We start from the raw sequence: 21,810 nt of genomic DNA, 5'->3' as shown, positions 1-21,810 counted from the left end.
TTATGTGGATAATGTACCTGGTTTGCTAAAGATTTACACTAGGTTCGTTATCTGTTTAGAATGTGATGATCTTGTTTGCTGACCTGATTTTTACTTTTTTTTTTTTTTTTTCTTTTTTTAATATAGGATTTGGTTAAAAGCCATTTAATGTATGCAGTCAGAGAGGAAGTCGAAGTGCTGAAGGAGCAGATTAAGGAGTTGTATGAGAGGAACTCTGTACTGGAACGAGAGAATGCTCTTTTGAAGTCCCTTGCTAATAATGACCAGTTATCCCAGCTTCCTGTTCAACTGACCAATCCCAGCAGCACTTCTCCCCCGCAGCAACAGCTAACAGCAGCACCTACAGAGGGTGGCTCCCAGCCAACGCTTCTTCCACAGCAGCCTAATGTCTCCTCTGCGTGAAGCTTCTAATCTTCATAGAAAAAAAAGAATTTATCGTGTTTGCCACGGTGTTCTTGCCAGTCTACAAGTGAAGAGACGTGCTTCAGTGTGTGTGCTGTTTGGCCTTCCCAGTATTAGACAATCGTCCTGCAAGAGCTTTCTTTAACTTGACATCTCATGCAAAGCCAGTGGAGTCCAGGTTGTGTAAGCAATTCACAAGGCAATTGCTAGGAGGGTTCAAGTCGGATTGAGGCAACTACTGTATATACAGTGTTGTAGATGGGGTACATCAAATAATTGAGGCTTACCGTGTGATTTTCTTGAAAACCAAGGGGGTCGATTTTTTAGCCTTGCTGTTTCATGTTGTAAGAAGTGCGAGTCTGTTTTAAGAGCCACCATACTTCAACATGAGTAGCTAACATACATGAGTTCAGTTTAACTGTTTGCATTTATTTATTACAGGGCTGCTATTTTCATAATGTAAATGAACAATGTCACAGAATCAGTTTAATTGAGCTTTTTTGAAATGTAAAATAATTGGTAATACAACTAATGGGTGGAATTGCAGAAAATAGTTAAATATATAGGCAATAATAAAGAAAATCCTGGCATAGTGCTAACACTAATGGCAATTTTACTTTAGGATTGTTTATTTAGTTGAGACCCAGTTTGAATGTAAATTTTGTACAGAGTGTAAAGTATAAAGAACGTAGCAAGTTGTACAGATAGACACCAGTTCTTGTGATATAAAACCTTTAAAGAATTTTCGGTGGCTATTTTGATGAAGAAAACATTGCTCATTTATGTTGCTAGTTTCTTTATCGAAAAAAGAAAAAAAAAAATGATTGCCATAATTCCCTCTCCCTTTATTACTTTTTTTTTTTTTTTTTAGAAATTTTTTTTTTGTACATTTCTGTGGGTGGGGTGGGGGGGGAAAAAAGCTGTGAAATTGTCCAACCTACTTTGTAACCAAAGATGCAAAGCTGTGTACTTCAGTTTTATTTTGTAATGCACACACTCGATGTATTTTTTGTTTTTAGTTACTTTCTCCTTCACAAGAAATCTTTTGTTGCTGTTTAGCATGTCCTGCATGATCCTTAATCTTCAAACCACTTTCTTACCTCATGTTTTTATTCAGCACTCTTATTGTAACATAAATTAGTCTGTGAACAATGTCAATGGAAAAAAAAAAACAGAACGAAGAGCTGGCGTTGATGGAGAAAATCTAGTGGTGTTCACACTAGTTCGAAAAATGAAGTGAGCCATCTTTTGTTCATTTAAATGGTGTTATGAATTTCATATGCAGAAAAAGTTTTGTTACATTGCAGAATTTAATGTATTTAATAAATGCAACATTCAGATCCCAAGTGTAGTGTACACTGAGTATTTAAATTAAAATTGTACATTTCCTAAATACAATTTGAAAAAAAGTTAAATGTAATAAAATGTTATTCTTCCATGTGTGCATTTAAATATGTGCACACCACACCTTAGGATTTTTAAAAGTTTTTTTTTTTTTTTGGTGTTTAATCACACATTAATCATTTGTCTTACTCGGTCATAGGTGCCTTATATGAACCAACAAAATATAGATCTGCAATTCTATGGAATGTATTACAAAAGCTGATGAAAAGCTCACCTATCTAGCATAGGTTGTTCTGTGTATCTTTGCATATTGTGGTGTGGGTTCTCTTGTTAGTCAGTGTTGTGCTGTATGTAGACCAGTTCAAGAACCATTCTTGTGTTTTATGCACAATTTAGTTTTACATCACACTTCATAAAAAAATAAATAAAAAAAATACAAGTGTCTACATGCATAAATAAATGTAAATAACTTATTTTGTGCAAAATGCTTGCATTTAGACCATGGTTCTGTTTACTGTTTCATTCCAAATGATTTTTTTTTTAAGCTTATAATGCACTTTGGACCTGATGAATTTAATGGAGCCTGACATTCATAGATAGCCACAGACAAAACTTTATTTAATTATATCTTGAGAACCACATACCCAGTTGTTAACTTGGTATGGACATTCCTTTTCATAAGAGATGTGTTCTGGCATTGTCATCTGTATGACTAAGCACAAGAGGGTTTTAAATCTATGCCATGTGACATGTTTTTGCTTGAATTAAAGGCTTCATCTTGGGAACTGGTTGCACAATTTGATTAACATTTGTTACACAGGTGTAATAATATAGATCAGAGTGAGCCCAGTTTAATATGCTGTACTGTAGTGTATACTCTATTTTAATATTCATTAAAAAAAAGTTAATTTGGTAATACATTGCACACACAAAAAAAAACTTGTCTAACAAAAGAAATACTCCTATATGATTAAGCAGTTTATTTAATCAGTTCACAGGAGTGATGAAGAAAATACCTTCCTTATAATAGAGGTGATGTAAAGCAAGTGACCTGGTGAAACAAAGCCATGAGAAAGCCATGACACCGGATGTGAGTAGCAAGATGAATGGAGCAGGGTGTGGTTGTAAATGAAAAGTAAGCTAAATAAGTTCCCATTTATGATGATGTAGTCACTTGATCTGCAAGTATTCACCTGTTCTAATTGTTGACATTTCTGTGCCACTGAACCTGGTTTGCAAGTGCAGGGGGGGAGGGTAAGAAATCTATTTACTTAAAAGTGACTTAAAAAAAAAAAAATAGTTACAATCCATGTATGTTTTGTGGGTGACATAAAGGATAAATCTTGCCTGACTAGGAAGAGATTGACATTTGTATTTACAGTTCTAACTTGGATGTTACCCGTGTAGATTAGCAGAACATATTTAATTCAACACGTGCATTCAAACCCATTTCTCCACGTGATTTTATTAACAACATTGATGGAACTAAGGGAAGTAGTTGGTGTCAGTATTCCTACTGGATGAAAAGGTTGGGGCACGGGCCGGGACAACTATTTAATCCTCACTGTCCAGACGACGCAAACAGCACTGTTTTGGTAAATGATCAATCAGAAGACGGAGAGGAGGGTGTTGACAGCAGTGCCAATATGTAACAATACTGCACAGCACCAACCTGATTCTGGCCCCGACTCTACAGCCATTTGCTGGTGTCATTGCTTCAGACATGTGCTCCAGGGACAGTTCCAGCACCTGTATGTGATGACAAGCTCTTGTCATCATCTTCACTGTAGGAATGGTGGCAGGTCATCCACACTGGTGCCAGTTAGCCAAATGTAAATTAGTTTTGACGCTGAAACAACTATTTCTATTCCAATCGGGGCAATGGAACCATCTAATTTAGGTGTACAGGACGTAATAACCCTTGGTAACTTGAGAGCTATTGTAGACAAATTTGAAAAACAAGTGTGATTTACTACTTTAGCAAAAGGAACAAGCCGTTTTTTTCTTCTGGGAGCAACAATTTTGTGTCTCGTATTGGGCGGCACACACACTATCTTTTCAGAACAGGTAAGGAATGCCCAACTTAAATATCTGTCTTGACTGTGGATAGCAGTTTTCTTTAATTTTGTAAAATAATAATAATGTAACATGTTAAAATTGTGTTGAAATTTTACATTTGATCAATATATTATAACCTCAAAAAATACATGTATCATTACATCTATTTTGTAATTATCCATTTCTCTCATTTAAAATAAAGGTCTAGCACCATCTTGTGGACGGTGAAGCTGATGGGTGCTGAATTTAAAAGCTTGTTTGTTTTTTAACTAATTAAGATAACGCTCTTGAGAAACTGAATTCACGTGTAAAATACCTGTCATACATTTCACAACCTAACATGAGCGTAGGCAAAATATACATAACATTTATCATATTTCACATAATGTACATAATTATTACCCTTGTAATCTCTGACAAGTAAATATAGTGGAGGCCCTACTCAGTCTTTTGAAACATTATACAACCATTTTTATTTCAGGAAAATAAAAAGCACAGATCCTGTTAAAGATGAGCGCTCCATTTCCTCCCAAAAAAATAAAAATTTTGAAATAGGGTTTCTGAAATTTAGTTGGTTTGAATATACCGCTTTTAGAAGCAGGAGACAGCAACCTGCTTAATTAATGAGTCTGAATACATCAACGTTGTCAAAATAGTAATTTAGAATTGGACAAATAAACTGTAAAATCTACTACATTGCACCTAAATATAGGCGCAACAATACATGTTTACATTAAAAAGTGTATATAACTTTACTTTTTATGAAAATTGATACTTTAAAAAATATATATACAAAACCATCATACAATACAATACACAAGGACCAGAACTGGATTTTGCTCCAGTTCTTTTTCAGCAAGTTGAATATTTTTATATTTTAAATGCATTCATTAAACATACATTCAGGATAATTTGGAGAGTTGACATTTACTGCTATGTTGAATGTCAAAAGAATATTTTTGGTCCGCATTTCAAATTAAATTTACATAAAATGTACATATTAAATGAATGCTTTTTCAATTTAAACAGTTTTGATGTGAATGTTATTATTAGATGGGAATAGTTTCAGTTTTTGGGCCAGACCAGTGTGGTTTTATAAAAGGGGAAAAAAAAAAAACAAGACTGCTAATATTATCAAATGTTACAGGAATCTGCACTGGAGAAAAATGTTAGCAGATAATGATGTATTTTTAAAATGTGAGAGTTTGAATTGCAGGATTAAAAGTGCAGACAGAGGTCGCATTCCCTTTACAAATTCTGTCGCTTATGAAAGAGTTTTTTTAACAGAGTGCATAAAGTACCTAAGAATACCTACAGAATGTAATGACTATTTAGAACCCACTGCTACCATTCCTAAGAATAATGCTAGGGAAGAACTGCTACAGGTTTAAATACCAAGTTATTAAATACAGGTTTCAAGGAGAACAAATTAGTTATATCTGTTATTTTAAAATCGAGGTGACAAGGCGTTTTACAAATGTAAGGAGATATTCATACTCTGGAGTACTGTATCTCAATAAATGTACCTGGAACTTCTCGTATAAAACAATGACACCAGTTACAACAATTTCTCATTTTTATTTGTTTCACAGGGTTTTAAATGGCAGTCTGTTTTAACAAATGCAACAGGTTGCAGCTAGTTTACAAAGTTTTCACTAACTTCAATCCCTTTGATCAAGGGAATAGCCATAATATACATGCAAACTTCACAGAATTATAAACAAATGGAAAAACAGATATACATTGCTTACAATCAGGTTGAATTCATATCTGGCCCTGGAATTGTATAGATAGAGATAGATAGATAGATGATATACACACACACACAATTTTGTGCTTTTATGGCCTGGCTATGATGCCTTTACAGGTTTTTTTTTTTTCTACAACTGCAAACAGAGTCTTAGCCAATACAGTTTAAGCGTAAGACAGTAATGTAGTTATTAGCTCTAAGTATCATGGTTATGTATGTTGTCTTGCAGCAGCCAGTAACAAACACCATATTTCCTAAACACATTATCCTTCTTTTAAAATAAAGAGGAAATTATAATTATAAAAAAAAAAAAAAAAAAAAAAAAAGCCTCAACACACACAAGGTACACCACACAAATGAAGCATGGAACATACACTTTATAAAACAGACAGAAATAAACATGAATTTACAAGTTTTTCTTTTTTTTTTTTAAATCAAGGTCCCAGACTGGAATGTTACATTTACAATGGCATGGCAATTGTATATTTTAAGGCACTGGTAGGAATGATGGCTGTGCCGCATACGTGGGAAAGTCTACGGCAGAGACAGATTAAATGATATTCTTTCGATTCTTTATTACTGGAGATTCCCATGCCAGGTGGGGTATTGTGAAAAAGGTAGAGTGGAGGCTGGAATTAACAGGACAGTATGTCAATAAGGCTGCTCTGTCCACTTTACATGCCCATCCTGATGCTCTGGATGATCTGGAAGATAGCTTTAAAAAGGGAAGAGAACAAAATGACCTACTGTCTCAACAGTACAATAAACAGGTACAGGCATTTTGGGGGGAATCCCGCTGTAATTCTGATCCTTACATAAGAGTGCTAAAAGCGGTTTTAAGAGTTGATTTTCTTATTAGCACTCACAATATTATCACTGGTTACCATTTCTTTCTGTTGAAGAACGTTTGGTTCTTTGCTTGAATAGAGGGTAACAGTTGCTGCCGTTTCTTAGCGACTAATGATAGGAAGGCTATGAATATTTATAATTTGTGTGGGCAGTAGGCAATGCACGAAACAGGAATGGGTGCTATATATATAGTGCTTATCTATATAAAAGTACTGTAATTGTGTGTGCGGATTGCATACAGGACATTTTATAACATATATTGGATTTAAAAAAAAAAAAACACGCAACAATGCGCTGTCTAAAGCAATTCATTTCCGTGCCCGTTCCCACCCCCCCCCCCCCCCCACATTCACTCCTATTACGCGTTTTTTTGTTTGTATTAGCAAGCATGGGAACGTGGTAACCAGCTAGTACTTACGTGGCACAGCGATGTAACAAAGTCAGGAACAGTCATCCCCGCAGATAACAGGTACATTTACATTAAGGTGTAGGCTATCTTATATGATTATGGAAGATTAAACGTAATAACGTGTTGTGATCAAATGATTAAACAACACAAAAATCATTGAAATAAACAAAGATAGCTATTGCAGCCAAATGTCCATTTTAAAACGTCCGCTTATCCAAGTCAAATGTGCAAGGTCGTTTTGATATATATAAAAAAAAAAACACCTGAAAAAAATCACATGCTTAAGCTGGAACACACAGTACGAACTGGCCTTGAAAACCAGCTCTTTGTAGCGTGGTCTTCTTGAACTTAAAAACGTGTTCATAATTCTAATTTGTAAGTTAAGTTATCTGGACAAACTTTGTTAATTATGCCGAAAAATAGAGTATACTGTTGTACACTTATAAATGTGTTAAATGGCGTTCAACTGTATTCCCTTTGGCTTTCGTTTATTTGGGTTCTCCGTGGCTTCAGTACAATGGCAGCGAAATAGAACCGTTCACTCAAACGTGCTGCGATTTATATATATATATATATATATATATATATATATATATATATATATATATATATATATATATATATATATATATATAAATTTACAATCCTATCATATTTAGAAAATATTAATTGTAGTTTTCCAGAATACGCAAGACAGACAGTAAGAGTGATTCATCACAGCTCTGTTCAGAGTAATTCCATTTGAGTTTCGATAGAAAGGGGAAATACAGCAAGCTGGTGGTAGTAAATTTGTTTCATATCGGTCTTGCCGTGTATTAAATAACGCCTGGTACACGAAAAGCTAACACATGCATAGTATAATGTGTGTACACTCGTTAAAAACCGTATATCTACAGGTACAAAGCTCACGTAGCATAGCAGTAGCAAAGGCAATAAATGAACTTGGTCCCGAATCATTTAGACCATATTTACACTTGAGATGTATTTATTTTAAATATATATAAAAACATACCTGATCCACAGACAACAAAAATGAAGAGTGCCAATAACCAGGGACCAACAGACACTTTATCATCCTGAGGGTTTCTCTGAAAGCAGAAGAGATGCATTAAAATGAGACCCAAATAACCCGCTTTGTCATTTCCTGAATTTATTTGGTTCATAAAGACAGTACATAAACCTAAAATAAATAAAACAAACAAAGGTGACACTCCCCACCAACAAGCTACGGCTAGACTAGACTATACAGAACCCCATGCAGAAGAATGTTGTATTTAAAATCGTACTAATCGAGTGGTATTTTGTTTTATTTTATTTTAATTGTTAACACAATACTATTTACTTTGGTAAAATACATTTTGAATATTTTCAGGATCAATAAATGATAAAAACCCAAACATAAAAATACACAAATAAATGATCATCCTAGCACTGTTTAAAAACCCACATCATCACTAATCCACCTGAACGTACTGTCCTGTTAGCATTCTCCCAGTTCAGTATTCAGAACTTACCGTTGTCTTCGCTACATTTCCCCTCTGCGTGATGTTTTTGCTGTGTTTTTCGTTGGCCATACGAATTCTCTGTTTTGCCACCATTTCGTCCCAGTAAATTATATATGTATAGCGCTGAGGTGTTGTTATGACAATACTGCCAAGTTCAAACTCGCAACGTCTCTTTCTCCAAAAAAAAAAAGTGTAATAAACAGCGCCGACTGCCTGCGTCGACACAAACTCGACACCTCCCCAACGGAAGTTATCAGCTGCCTGTCTTGACAGTGAAAATCCTTCCGCCGGCGCAGGCATGTAGTCCGCATTCCTGCGCACATTTCCATTCAAAGAGTGAACTGAACTCTAGAGCTACCCAAACCAACCGTGCATAGAAACACAGTCACTCTAAAAAATGGAATTTACCTTTGCACTTTACTTCAAATTATGTCCCATTTCTATATTTTGTTAATATCTTCTGCTATGCACATTAGCTAAATCAAGCAGTGTTATATCATAACTGTTTGTCAAAAAGCGTGCTGAACCGTTCAAACCATCAAATCGCTTTGCAAAGTGCCTCGTCAGCACAGAAGTGAAAACTCACTGAATCCCGCCCTCTGCGGTGCATGGATATTGCTCGTCTTTGGGGGGTGATGTGGCCGCAGACGTCACAGCTTTGTATACGTGTTGCTTTCCAGTGCCTGTCACGTGGATGCCAGCCGCACTCCTCTTCCGGTGAAAGATGGCGCCGTCCACACCACTTCTAGCAGGTGGGTAGTGTGGAATTTAATTATAAATTTATTAGGGGGCATTCAGTAAACACGTAATTAAGAAGTTACACACAAGGGGTTACGAAACATCCTATTTGAGATAAGACCAGACGTTTGAGCGATGACAAAGTAATATAATTTGCTTGTTGTCCGCGGTTTTTTATAATGTGGTTTTAATCTATTACATGTGGTTCAAAATAATGTAAATGGTCTAGTTTGTCCGTGTTAATCGGTTCTTGGAATAAAATGTATGTAATTAAATGTATGAAATTAGTTCTTCATTACATAATCAAAGTGTTACTGCTCAAGAAGGAAAGCAATTTGTTGTCGATAGCCTTTTTCTCCCAAAATGGTGTTTTCGTTGCACCGCATTCTATTCAGTCTATATGCCCTGACTGACTGGCAAGAACATTGTGATTAACAAAATCCTAGTTTTGAGATTATACGCGTTTAACATCAAAACATAAATCCGCCATCAGATTTCTGAAGGGTTTACAAAGCAGGAAAGTTCACTGTACCAGAAGTCAGTTGTTAAAATGTATTTCAAGTTAAATGAAATAGACCTGGAATCTATGAAAATACTAACAGTTTATTGCATGGCTGTTTAGTGAACTACCATATACTGTAAGTAAAACATCTACTGTATATAACACCCCAAATTTGGATTGAAATCCTGTTTTTGTTTGTTTGTTGAGTGACACATCTTTTAAATGAAGCTCCAGAATAATATTAATATCTAATCATTTGTTTTTCACAGTCCGGGGATCGGTTGGCACATCTATGCTATTTGGCCCTCCACTTTGTACAGAAAACACTGCATTCACAAGGTGTGTTTTAAAGGACTAGCTTCAGATGTAACTATTTAATGTGCTGTTCATTATTTTGTGAATTAATACATGTGGAGGAGTGTGCTCTTTTATTAGAGCACCTCAAGATGTAGCAATGGGGTGTTCTAATACATTTGCACACTGCTGTATTTCTTGTGTTCTTAAATATTGTAAATGGTCTAGTTAGTCTGTGATAATCATACTATATGATAGTGCTTTTCTGAAACTAAAAAGAACATGCATACAGTGTAAAGAGAAGATTTGTTTCTTGAGTTCATTTTTTCTGTTTTTCAGTGATATCCGCCGATGCAAATTCTTTGTTTTTAGCAAGGATGGTTCCTTGTTTGCTTGGTGTAATGGAGAAACGTAAGTAACACAAATGGAGTATTCCCAAATTAATTGTTTATTTTAACATTAATATATACCATGTAATGTTGTATGGTAATTGAAAAGGTGAATGCTACTTGGTTAAACTGTATATACATGATGTACTGCTAATGTGTGTATGTTTGTGTGCCTGTGTGTGTTTGTATTGTTTTTTTTATTTTTAATTTAACCAGGGTGAATATTGTGAATGTAGCAGATGGCAAGCATGTGCAGTCATTTGACCTGCCTAAGACAGCTTGCCTTGGAATCTCTCCCCAAAACTCTGTCCTGGTGACTTGGCAACCTTATTCTAGTGAGTATTTACAATAGATTGATACTCCCTGCTAATCCTGCCATAGTATTTGAGCCGTTTGTCCCACACCCCTTATGTAATCAGTAGTGAAACCTGCATCCTTTGGGAAGGACGTTGTGTTGATTTGCCAAGAACAGGAACGTTGCCTTTTAAATCACCAAGACACTCGTGGCCGATCAGCTGACAAATAATTTTATATATTTGTATATTTAATTTAAATTCGATTTCCATCCTAGAAACTCAAGAAACTGTACAAGGAGAACCAAACCTTCATCTGTGGAATGTAAAAACAGGAGAGTGTCTTAAATCTTTCTACCAGAAGAAGATGCAAAGCTGGTAAATATGCACAGGGCTTTGATTGCGTGTTTTATTAATAGAGCTTTATACATTAATAAATAACTTTAATGGGACTCCTTACAGGTCTTGCTCTCCATACTGTTCTTTACCCTATATCTTCGTATGAAAAACATGCCTTTCCTCTCCTCCAGGTGTCCCAGTTGGTCAGATGATGAAAGTATCTCTGTTAGAAGTGTAAACAATGAACTGCACTTCTTTGAGAATAACAGCTTTGGTAAGCGCGTATTCATTTTTATGAAGATCTTATGGAAAATAAATACACGTGTCCTGCCACAATACTGTACATCTACTGCCTACAGTATTACCTTTTATTGTACAAGTCTCAGGCTTACCACCTGGTTATTAACAAGCGTGGGGTAGTCTGCTTCCATTAATAGATATGCTGTATCCTTTTACCTGCTCTCAGATTAGTTATCATTTCACTGGTGTCACCAAAGACGGTTCTTTGAGAAGTACTATTTGGATGATGCACATCACTGGTATATTATCCTGTTTTACAGATACTATTGCAAGCAAGCTTCATCTGCAGAAAGTCACTGACTTTGTTCTTTCTCCAGGATCTCAACCTTGCAAGGTAATACGTATATACGATGACATTTTTTTTTTGCCATAGCTTCCCGCTTTGGAAAATTACTAACACAAGTCGTTTTGTTATGAATGAAGGTTGCTGTCTATGTACCAGGAGTCAAGGGTGGACCATCGTTTGTACGGTTGTATCAGTACCCAAATTTTGCTGGTCCAACTTCTGCCTTAGCCAACAAAAGCTTCTTTAAAGCTGACCGGGTGACAATGCTGTGGAACAAGAAAGGTAAATTGTTTGGTTAACGAAAAAGGACAAATATTTGCATTTTTATAATACTATGAAAACTTGAAATTTAAAATGATTAATATTATATGTATTAAGAAACGTTGTTTTTATTTGAGATATGTTAGTTTTAAGAAAGATATGAAACCACTGAAGATGCATAATATATGAATCAATGTAATGAGTATGCTAACATAATTTCATAGCTAGAGTATCATGCTACTGGTTCATATCCTCAAATATACCGAGCATCAAAAGATACTTATCGCTATTATAACACATTTATTTTCGAAGGTACATTGACGAAATGTTTTTGGATTCTTTTTAATCGCTTGATCATTCATCCTTGACCATGGCACGCTTGAGTGATTATGACTGAAGCATATGCACTTAATCACCTAATTAGTGAGACAGTTGATTGGATTGGATATGGAGTGATTTCATTTGTTGAATTGCAAGCTTGAATATAAAACAATAAAGAAAATCACAGAAAAAAAACAATATGCCACGTCTGTCAAGAGTGCAGCGCCTTCGTGCAATCGGCATGTTGGAGGCTGGACTAGGGCAGCGTACTGTGGCTCGCCGTCTTGGGTGCTCACAGCCAGCAATTTCAAACCTGGCGAGACGGTATAACCAGACACACTCTGTCAATGACAGGACACGAACTGGGAAACCAAGAGTCACAACACCTGCCCAAGATCGACAGATCATTTTGCAGCATTTTCGTGATGTCAGTTGTTAATCGGCACAATAAAAAGTCACTGCACCTGCTCTTTGTCATTTGTCGATCACATCTAGTGAATTTTATCCAAATATAAGTGATACGTTTCTTTTGATGCTCAGTATATGTTATATTTTATTTGTACAGTTTAGCAGACCAACCAGGATTGAGTGTACTGATTGAATTAGATAAATTAAATAAAAGTAAATATCTATATACCAAAAATGTCATTATTTATATTGCTATAAATTCTAATATTACACCTTGTCTGTATTTTTACAGCCACAGCAGTATTAGTGACTGCCAGTACAGAAGTTGACAAAACAGGTGCATCCTATTACGGAGAACAGACTCTCCATTACATTGCAACTAATGGTGAAGGTGCAGTTGTACAGTTACGTAAGTGACTATTTTTATCTACTCAATGAGCAACTTGGTATCGATATGAAATACCTGAGTTTCTTACAGTAAATGACCATTAGATACCTTGAAAACTCATTGTAATTGCCCTTAAAAATGAATTGGTCATTTCAAGGGTAATTTTACTGTTAGGATAGCCATATGCTACTGTAACATAACATGTATGATTTATCTTCAACAGCGAAAAACGGCCCAATTTATGACGTCGTCTGGAGTCCAAACTCAACCGAGTTTTGTGTTGTTTATGGCTTCATGCCTGCCAAAGTGACAGTGTTCAATTTAAAGTGCGACCCAGTGTTTGATTTTGGAACAGGGCCGAGGAATGCAGCCTATTACAGCCCTCAAGGACACCTCCTTGTCTTAGCTGGTTTCGGGAACCTCAGGGGACAGATGGAAGTTTGGGATGTTAAAAAATACAAACTGGTTTCCAAACCACAGGCTCCGGACTCCACTTTCTTCTCCTGGTGTCCCGACGGGGAGCATGTAGTAACAGCAACGTGTGCTCCAAGATTGAGAGTGGGAAATGGCTACAAGATCTGGCATTACACTGGGCCTGTGCTCCATAAATATGATGCACCCTCGGACGGTGAACTGTGGGAGGTTTTATGGCAGTCTTTTTCAGATGGAGTGTTTCCAGAAAAAACTATTAAGTACCAGGCTGTACCAAGCGAACTAGGCAGCACAGAGCCCAAGCCTGCCCAGGTGTACAGGCCCCCAGCACTGCGGAACAAACCAATCACAAGTTCCAAACTGGTTAGTACAACAGACCTGTTCAATAAGAAACTTATATTGCCACAAGCCATTCATTCCTGATCTGGCATCAACTGTTTTTTTTTAAAGTTATTTTCATTAGTTCGTGTTAGTTTAAAAAGTATAATCTTTGTGTGTCTGTCTTAAGAGGATATTGGTGCTGAGTTCTAGCTTGGTTTTAATGTGTCATGACTCAAGGCTCTTTGCTATACATAACTTTGACCGTATAAAACAGCATGAAACACGCTGTACAATAATGCAGTTAGCTGTCCTCACCATACAATTATTTACTACCACATGTTAAGTGCATGTTTTTGTAACCATGCCTTATGCTGAATTGCTTTATGCTAAAGGAAAAGTAGAAGAAAATCAATTGTTCAGTTTTAAAATGTATTTTCCTCTTAGCATGAAGAGGAGCCTCCACAGAATATGAAGTTGCAGCAAGGTGGAGACAAGCAGCTATCAAAAACGGCACTTAAAAATCAGAAGAAACGCGAGGCTAAGAAAGCTGCAAAACAGGTATGTTCAAGATAATTATCAGTAAAATAAAAATAAAAAATATGCTAATTTTATATCCCAAATGATTAGATTTCTCTTTCAGCCTGCTTGGGTTCTAAAAGCTGGAAATACAGTTATTTGTTTATGTTAATGATCAATAAGATGTGTTACCCCCTATATTCTTAAAAAAACTTGCTTGGACATTTTCCTAACTAGTGTGTAATCAATTAATTTCTGTAACATAGGCAGTGTGTTTCACTGTCACACAATGCAAGTACAGATTATTATAATTTTGTCATTATTTTTAAGGAGACAAAGCCAGATGACATACAAGAAAAAGTACAGGAGTCTCATCCAAAGCCTGTGTCTCCTACTGCCCCTGCTGCAGCCACCTCCGGTGACCCGGAACTTGATAAAAAGATCAAGAATCTTAAAAAGGTAAATCACCCGAGTTCCGTTCAGCATTTATTTTTACGGTTGGGAATTAAACTAGACTTACTCCACCTACCTACCCAATTTTTTTTCTTCATATCTTTGTATTAATTATGTAATGCTTGAGATCCCTGAGATGCTCGAGCACATGGTGCACGGGGTGTCATGCAGTTAGGGGAGTGAAGTGTCCTGGCTCTGCAAAGTCATTTTAAATGAGGGATACCTTCAAGAATATTGCATTGGCCAGCCGCTCCAGCAGTTTGGGGAGGCAGAATTGTCAGGGACAGTTTCACCAGCAGGGCAGACCTTTATCGTCCATGGTCCAGTAGCTCTCCAAAATCATCTGTCGAGCTTCTGGGCATAAAGAGAAAATTGACTTGAAAGTGAATCTGAGCACACCCACTGATCTTTAATTCTCCTTATCAGCTGTGTGGCGTTGCTGTGGTAGGGGAACGTTCTGAATTGGGGGAGAAAAACTGGGATGAAATAACTAGACACTCCAGATGTATTTAAGACAAACAAACAAAAAAAAAAGTAATGCCCTATATTTTATATAACTACTTTTCTGTCCTTTTCCTAAGAATTATAATTGTTTTGCTGTTATAGCAGTTTATCAATGTTTTGTACCTTTTTAAAGTAAAACAAACAACCCTTTCTTGCTTGCTTTTGTGATTGTAGAAAATAAAGGCCATTGAACAGCTGAAGGATCACCAAGCTGCTGGCAAACCACTTGAGAAAAACCAGGTAAAGTTGGAATATGACAAAATACAGTAAGGGCCATATTTTCAGAATACCTTGAGGGAACTTGGTTGTTTGGTTCTAGTGTTTTTTTTTTTTTTTACATTAATTAGAATGCTTTATTAAAAACAAATCTGAAGAGATTCATTTGATCAACCAATCCCCCACCGGGATGAGTTACAGCATGATATTACATCAACAGGGAGTCCATCTGGATTGCAACAGCCACTTCTGAATAGGCGTTTGCTGCACTCCAGGGTGATTTCACCAGTGCTGTAAAAAATACCAGCAAGGTATTGGGGGATCAAATCAACCCTAAGTACTGTATATGCATTTCTTTTACAACAACGGTACAGGGGTTAATACATGGATTGCACTGTTTCCAGGCAGCCAGTGAATTGATATCACCAGTGTGATTTATGTAACTGTTTTAATTGTAATACATTTCTTTTTCAGATTGAGAAGTTACAGAAGGAATCATTATTATTGCAGGAGTTGGAGGAGTTGGAATTGGGAATATAGATTAGCCCAAATCATAAAGGCCATTTGTCAGTTTAAAGAACACTATACAAAAGTTTAGATTTAATTAAACCGTGTGACTAAATAATACTGGAGCATTCTTTATGCAGCAACCATTGGTTTGTTTCATTTTTTTTTTTTTTAATTTCATTTTTGAATTGCTAACCTATATATATATATAATCTGTTCCAATATAGGGATCACCTGGTGGATATTGCATATTTTCATTGGTTTGTTTGACTTAGCCATAAATAATTGATATGTTAGCACAAGAAAGTAAATGTTAAGGTCTTACCGATAAAACACCAAGTTCACTTTTGTTAATATATATGCTAGATGGTTTGCTCTGTAAAATAATTTGGAATGCCAGGTTAAGCCATAGAAAAAACAGTTCCAGTAAACCAAAAAAAAGACAAATTCAGAATTTCACACAGAGCACATGAAGGTTGTGGAACAGTGTTCAGTTCCAAGTATTTATACGTTTTCCATTTGAGTGAGGATAACATTTTAAATCTGTCCTGTCTATACGAGTTTGACATTAAATATAATGAATACATTCTGGCTCTTTGTTTTCTTGATTTTTAACAAAGATCTCAATATGTGTAAGAGCATTGATTTGTTTTCATTTAACATGCAAATTGATGTGTTCTTTCAGAACGGTTGAGTTTGACTCTTGGCCCTTTTTTTCATTCACAAAATAAACTGACGTTCAAAAAGCTGACTTGTATTACTGCAATAACCCCTGTCCCCGTGAATGTACTGTTTTTGCATGCTCTCTCTTAGTATTTTGACCTCCAAAAAGCATAAAATCATTTCTGTGAAAGACAAAACTAGAAATGTACCAAAAGATAAAACTAAGGACTTGTCAACTATGTGGATCAGGATGTAAAATATGTAACTCAGATCTGTTATGCATATTAAATAGCTTCACATAAATATACCAAAGTATTCATGACCATCACGGTAAATACTGTTCTTGTTCTGGAATTACAATTATTCACAAACAAGATTTTAATTCTGGGTAAAGAAAAAAAAAATCACTTAATTTGAATTTCTGAAACGATACATGCATGAAATTACTTGTGTAAACAGAAACAGAAATATATATATATATATATATATATATATATATATATATATATATATATATATATATATATATATATATATATAATTTTGATATTTAGTTTATTATTAAACTGTTATATAAATATCATTGCTGCAGTGTGATTTATATTGGTGTAAGTCATGCACAAGACAGTGTATGCCGGCAGTTGCAGGACTTCAATTCCCAGGGAGCTTTGCACCCATCACGTGATCGTAGTAGTGCTTTTGCTGGCGTGTGACCAGGGAAGAGATCGGAGAGCAGGATGGCGAAAATATGGCTCTCATTTTCTGTCCTGTTTTTGGGGGTATTTTATTTATATTCCGCCGTAGCGGATAATGGCGCTCCCGGGAAGAAATTAAAAATGCATTTTGCCACGGGACCTCAACTCAAATTCCAAATCTGGTAAGTAAATTAATACTGATAGCCGTTTTAGCGCGTTTGAGGGAAGAGCTGAACCAGAGAAGGCCGTATAAGCTACCAGAAGCTACTGTAATCGAGGATAAACGAGACACTCTTCTTCACCATTTAAAGGCCCATCTAATGTGTTTACAGTATATTTTAGTATAACTGCTGCTTTAGTTTAACTCGTAAACATGCTACAGTCAAGAGAGCATTAACTTACTTTTGAATTGGAGGTTCTGAACCTTCTGATCGAGACGACTACTGGCTGTCAGTAGAGACCGCAACGATTCTTTTTTTGTTTGTATGACAATTTTGGAAACCTCCAAAAATTACGTTCATAATGTTTAGTTTTTAAGGTGGAAGCCTGATGTCTAGGATTCATTAACAACCAATTTATAATTAATGTGATTTAAAGGCTAGCCGATATATCCGGCGCATTGTGGTTTGTGTCAGTTGCCAAAAGACCAGCAGACTCGCTGTCACGTTGGTGACCGCTTTGCTACTATATTAAACTTTAAACACGTCAGTGTTACAAATCCTTACAAAAATTAACTCTCTACCGGTGATTCTTTTCAGGTGAAAGATCTTCCAGTTCTAAAAGGGTTGGGGGGTTGTTTTCAGCTCCCTGACTGACTTGATGCACTTTGACCTGAAACAGAGCTAAAACTGCACAGTGTAGTGGAACAGGGCCTCTATTTGAAGATTTAGCATGAACGCCTCAGAACAAAAACATTTTAATTATATGTATGGGTGTTGTGTGTTTCAAAAAGATAAACGAACAGACTTAGTAATTTTGAGTGAAACTGTAGCCTTCAGATCATTTAATTAATATCCTTAATTAATAATTAAGCTGTTCTCACTTCTCTTCATATTATGTGAGAGGTCTTGCTGACTGGGTGAGCTATATCAAGTAAAGGTAGCTGTTTTTGGTTAGATTTCAATAGATAGAATTACACAAGTCTCTGGAAGATGACAGATGTGAATAAACATTGTGAATCATCTTCGATTTTTCTAGTGTGTCCTGAGGGTACAAGCGGGTGTTTGAGGAGTACATGCGGGTTCTTAACCAGCGTTATCCAGACATCCGAATCGAGGGGGAGAATTACCTACCTCTTCCCATCTATCGGTAAGAAGCAACTGTTGGACATTGTTTTTTAAGCAATGTACATTTGAATAGCACAGCATGTCTTCATTAAAAAGAAAAAAAGGTTTGTGGTTTTTATGCAATGATAGTAAATGACAGTTGCTTGACACGCCTTGCTGCTGATGGAGGTTGTTTACTATGGAGATACAATCTCTTTGCTGCATCATTTGTATTGTGTAATGTGATAAACCCCTTTTATACAGCATGCAAGAGTAAAGTCTTTGTGCACCACACTTATCATTCTGATATTTACTATTTTTCTTATTTGTACAGACACATCGCTTCTTTCCTTTCTATCTTCAAGCTAGCATTAATAGGACTGATAATTCTTGGGAAAGATCCATTTGCTTTTTTTGGTATGCAAGCTCCAGGAGTATGGCGCTGGGGGCAGGAAAACAAGGTAAGTCCACAGTTTAAAAGGTCAAACTCCAAGAAGCTAAATAGATATCTCTTTCGACTAATGTCTTCATTAGTGTTTAACGTTGACTCAAACGTTTCAATTGGGCTGTCATTCTAAACTGGATTTGCATTTCACATGCATTCAACCCTGCTGTAGGGTACTGGCCTATATGTACATTCTTAAAATAATAAAAAAAACATGAACTTGGATCACTTAAGTGGGCATTAACACTTGTGTTATTTAAATTTAAATCTTGAACTGTAATGGTGTATTTGCACAAGTATACAAAACACGCATAATACAATTCTAGAACTCGCAACCTAGGTGTCCCTGGTGATTTCATAGAATTATACTAGGCTAGGAAGTCAGCGGGGATACCTATTGCCATAAATTACATCATCTTGTCATTGAACTTTCCTCAGAGAATTCTGGTTGCTATAGAGGTTATCTGTAAACAATAAGCAGGTGCGCATGAAGAAGACTGCTGTTTATTTAGGAACATTTATTTTTACTGTTTGTACGTCACAAGAGCAAAATTAATTATCTTTTGAAAAACCCACTTAAACATTTTTTGAATGATTGTTTTTTATAATGACACTGGCTTACCATCACAGGCACCAGTTTGGATTCCTATTTCTGTTTTGTAATTGAGGCCTTCATTTTTTTTATTTGATAACTTTTCATACATTTTTACACTTTCTATAGTATGTTCAGTGTTAAATCATATGGTTGACCAAACCAAGATGATTAACAACTCTGGCCACAATATCTTAGCAAAGTAATACAAATTATTCTTTAATTTGCAGATCTATGCTTGTATGATGGTATTCTTCATCAGCAACATGATTGAGAACCAATGTATGTCTACTGGTGCATTTGAAATTACATTAAATGGTAAGTTTGTGTTTCTACAAAAAAAAAATCACCTGCAAAGAAATCAAATATACATTTAAGGTAAGTAAAATATAGAACATGTACACAATTGGATGAGAAGAAAAATGGTGGTTGACAAATTTTAGAAGCAGAAAGCACTGAAACATAATTTTCTGTGTACATTTCAATCTAGGCTGTGTTAACCAGCTTCAGTATGAGTCCAGGTACCTGTAATGTAAATTATAAATCATTTTGGCATTTAATAGGATTTGAAACAGGTGCACTGTCTCAGTGCTATACAAAAGCAACTTTGACCATCCTATTTTTAGACCCTATATTTAAGTTCCATAAAAACAACAAAAAAATGGTTTAGATCAATTTCTGATTTCCACTAATGTTTCATATCTGTGTTTAATTTATGTAGTCCTGTTGAATTTTATAGTGTCTTACACTTGCAGATACTGCATATTTCAAAATGTAATTATTATATTCATGTTGTGTTTTTTTTGTATTCAGTTCTGATTCTGCTCAAACAGTTAGTTGTTGTTGGTGGTGTTTGTTATTTATCCTTATTTAGGATTTAGACCGATTTTAATAATTATGATTTTAGATGTTCCAGTCTGGTCCAAGTTGGAGTCTGGACATATTCCTTCAATGCAGCAGCTTGTCCAGATCCTAGAAAATGAGATGAAGCTTAATGTTCACATGGATTCACTTCCACATCATCCATCATAGCCACGTCTGCAAATGCTGAAGATCCCTTCTGTACGTTTTTTTTTTAAATGTCATATATATATATACTTTTTTTTTTTATTGGCTAAAATAGATTTAGTGCTGTGATGATGAACCAGTGACATATGGTTTTGCAGATGTCTTAAAAGTTGTTTTACATCAATATATTGAAGTGGAGAAGTAAACATTTTAAATTACACTTGGCCATTGAATTTAAACACAGGACAGAAGTTACAGTTTGACATTTGCATTTTCAGGTACAAACAAGCTTCAAACCAAACGTATTTGTGTGTTTTACAGGTGTTGAACGCAGTTTTTCCAAAGACAGCGAGATGATTTCTATGAAGGACTGCACTGAAAACAGCTAACTGTTAGTGCAGGCTGGATGCTCAATCGGTCTTGCTAAACCTTTGGAAATTATCTGCTTAAAATGGGAGACCTTTTGCTTTTGGGATGCCCATTTTTACACAAAGTGCACATTCACTGTGGTGCAGTACATATGTATATTTTCATCTTTCTATTAATCCATTATATTCTGTTTATAGCTAATAAACCAACAACACAGTTGTTCTTTGGATTTTGTATTTACATTTTACAGTTGCAAGAATCATGGAAGAATTTAATTTAAATTGAGTTTGTTTATTTGTAATTGGTTGTAATTTTGATATTTCTTTTTATAGCATACTACGGGACTATAATAATAAACTAAATAACCCTACCGGAAAACTTTGTCTACTATTTTCTCCATATGGCGTAACTGAGTTATGTTTTAGGGGGTGGTTTAGGTTAACACCACCATATTTGGATACAAAAAGCATTCATATAACACCTGCACCTACAATAAATATTACATCACCAATGATTGATTTCATTTAGAAATATAATTTACTTTTGTATACTCACAAAATGTGGCTCACCAACAGATGTACCTCCAAATAAAAATCTGCTTAGGGAAGCAAATTAATCCGATTCACACTCTTCACAATAATCACCTCCAAAATATTGATTTCTGCTTACCAATGTAACGTTACCACATTTGCACTTTCTGACTGACAAAGTGGACGTATTTGCTCATGTGAGTGTACTCGATCATAAGAAATTTATTTTTAAAAATCCAACATCTAAGGGTTAGCTCTCTGATAACCTGTCCCTCTTTACATTCCACCGATGAAAACCAAGACATGGCGCAGGACGGTGCAGCATCATCTTTTACAGTTTTACTGGAGGATTTTCTTAAAGTGAGTAGGCTAATCGATAATGAAATTGAGATTGTGTGTATTAAAGTAAGACGGACCACCACATCAACGGTCTGAATAGGTATGTGCAACAAATTAAT

General features: G+C 35.6%; 3 protein-coding genes and 1 pseudogene across 4 annotated transcripts in view; 3 read left to right on the top strand and 1 right to left on the bottom strand.

The window, feature by feature from the left end:
- LOC117416491 (TSC22 domain family protein 2-like) overlaps positions 1–2,531 on the top strand; it is a 23,722-nt gene extending 21,191 nt beyond the window's left edge. Inside the window, exon 3 of the mRNA XM_034027600.3 lies at positions 127–2,531. Coding sequence (XP_033883491.2) covers positions 127–402 — 276 coding nt within the window. The 3' untranslated portion in view covers positions 403–2,531. The remainder of the gene's footprint in view (positions 1–126) is intronic.
- A 2,831-nt stretch (positions 2,532–5,362) lies between these two features.
- LOC117417439 (uncharacterized) lies at positions 5,363–8,753 on the bottom strand. The gene is made up of 3 exons (XM_034029590.3): positions 8,327–8,753; positions 7,825–7,900; positions 5,363–6,269 (listed from the first exon to the last, which is right to left on the bottom strand). Exons 1-3 carry the CDS (start codon positions 8,615–8,617, stop codon positions 6,229–6,231), a joined length of 408 nt encoding a protein of 135 aa, XP_033885481.2. The 5' UTR covers positions 8,618–8,753; the 3' UTR covers positions 5,363–6,228.
- Positions 8,754–8,918: 165 nt separating this feature from the next.
- On the top strand, positions 8,919–16,371 carry LOC117417437 (eukaryotic translation initiation factor 2A-like). Of its 2 annotated transcripts, none has more exons than XM_034029589.3 (14): positions 8,919–9,069; positions 9,827–9,896; positions 10,191–10,262; positions 10,457–10,575; positions 10,812–10,911; positions 11,064–11,146; positions 11,433–11,506; positions 11,596–11,740; positions 12,741–12,857; positions 13,060–13,631; positions 14,034–14,147; positions 14,436–14,564; positions 15,237–15,302; positions 15,753–16,371. In XM_034029589.3, exons 1-14 carry the CDS (start codon positions 9,042–9,044, stop codon positions 15,816–15,818), a joined length of 1,755 nt encoding a protein of 584 aa, XP_033885480.1. In that variant the 5' UTR covers positions 8,919–9,041; the 3' UTR covers positions 15,819–16,371. The 2 variants fall into 2 exon arrangements, with proteins under 2 accessions (XP_033885480.1, XP_058890437.1); XM_059034454.1 differs by lacking the exon at positions 8,919–9,069 and adding an exon at positions 9,564–9,693.
- Positions 16,372–17,116: 745 nt separating this feature from the next.
- Positions 17,117–21,192, top strand: LOC117416848 (thioredoxin reductase-like selenoprotein T; annotated as a pseudogene).
- Positions 21,193–21,810: the final 618 nt, after the last annotated feature.

The sequence above is a fragment of the Acipenser ruthenus genome, chromosome 12 (genome assembly GCF_902713425.1).
Source record: "Acipenser ruthenus chromosome 12, fAciRut3.2 maternal haplotype, whole genome shotgun sequence".
In the NCBI taxonomy this organism is placed as follows: domain Eukaryota; kingdom Metazoa; phylum Chordata; class Actinopteri; order Acipenseriformes; family Acipenseridae; genus Acipenser; species Acipenser ruthenus.
Note: the sequence above shows the minus strand (reverse complement) of the source record. Positions and strands in the feature narration are given on the sequence as shown.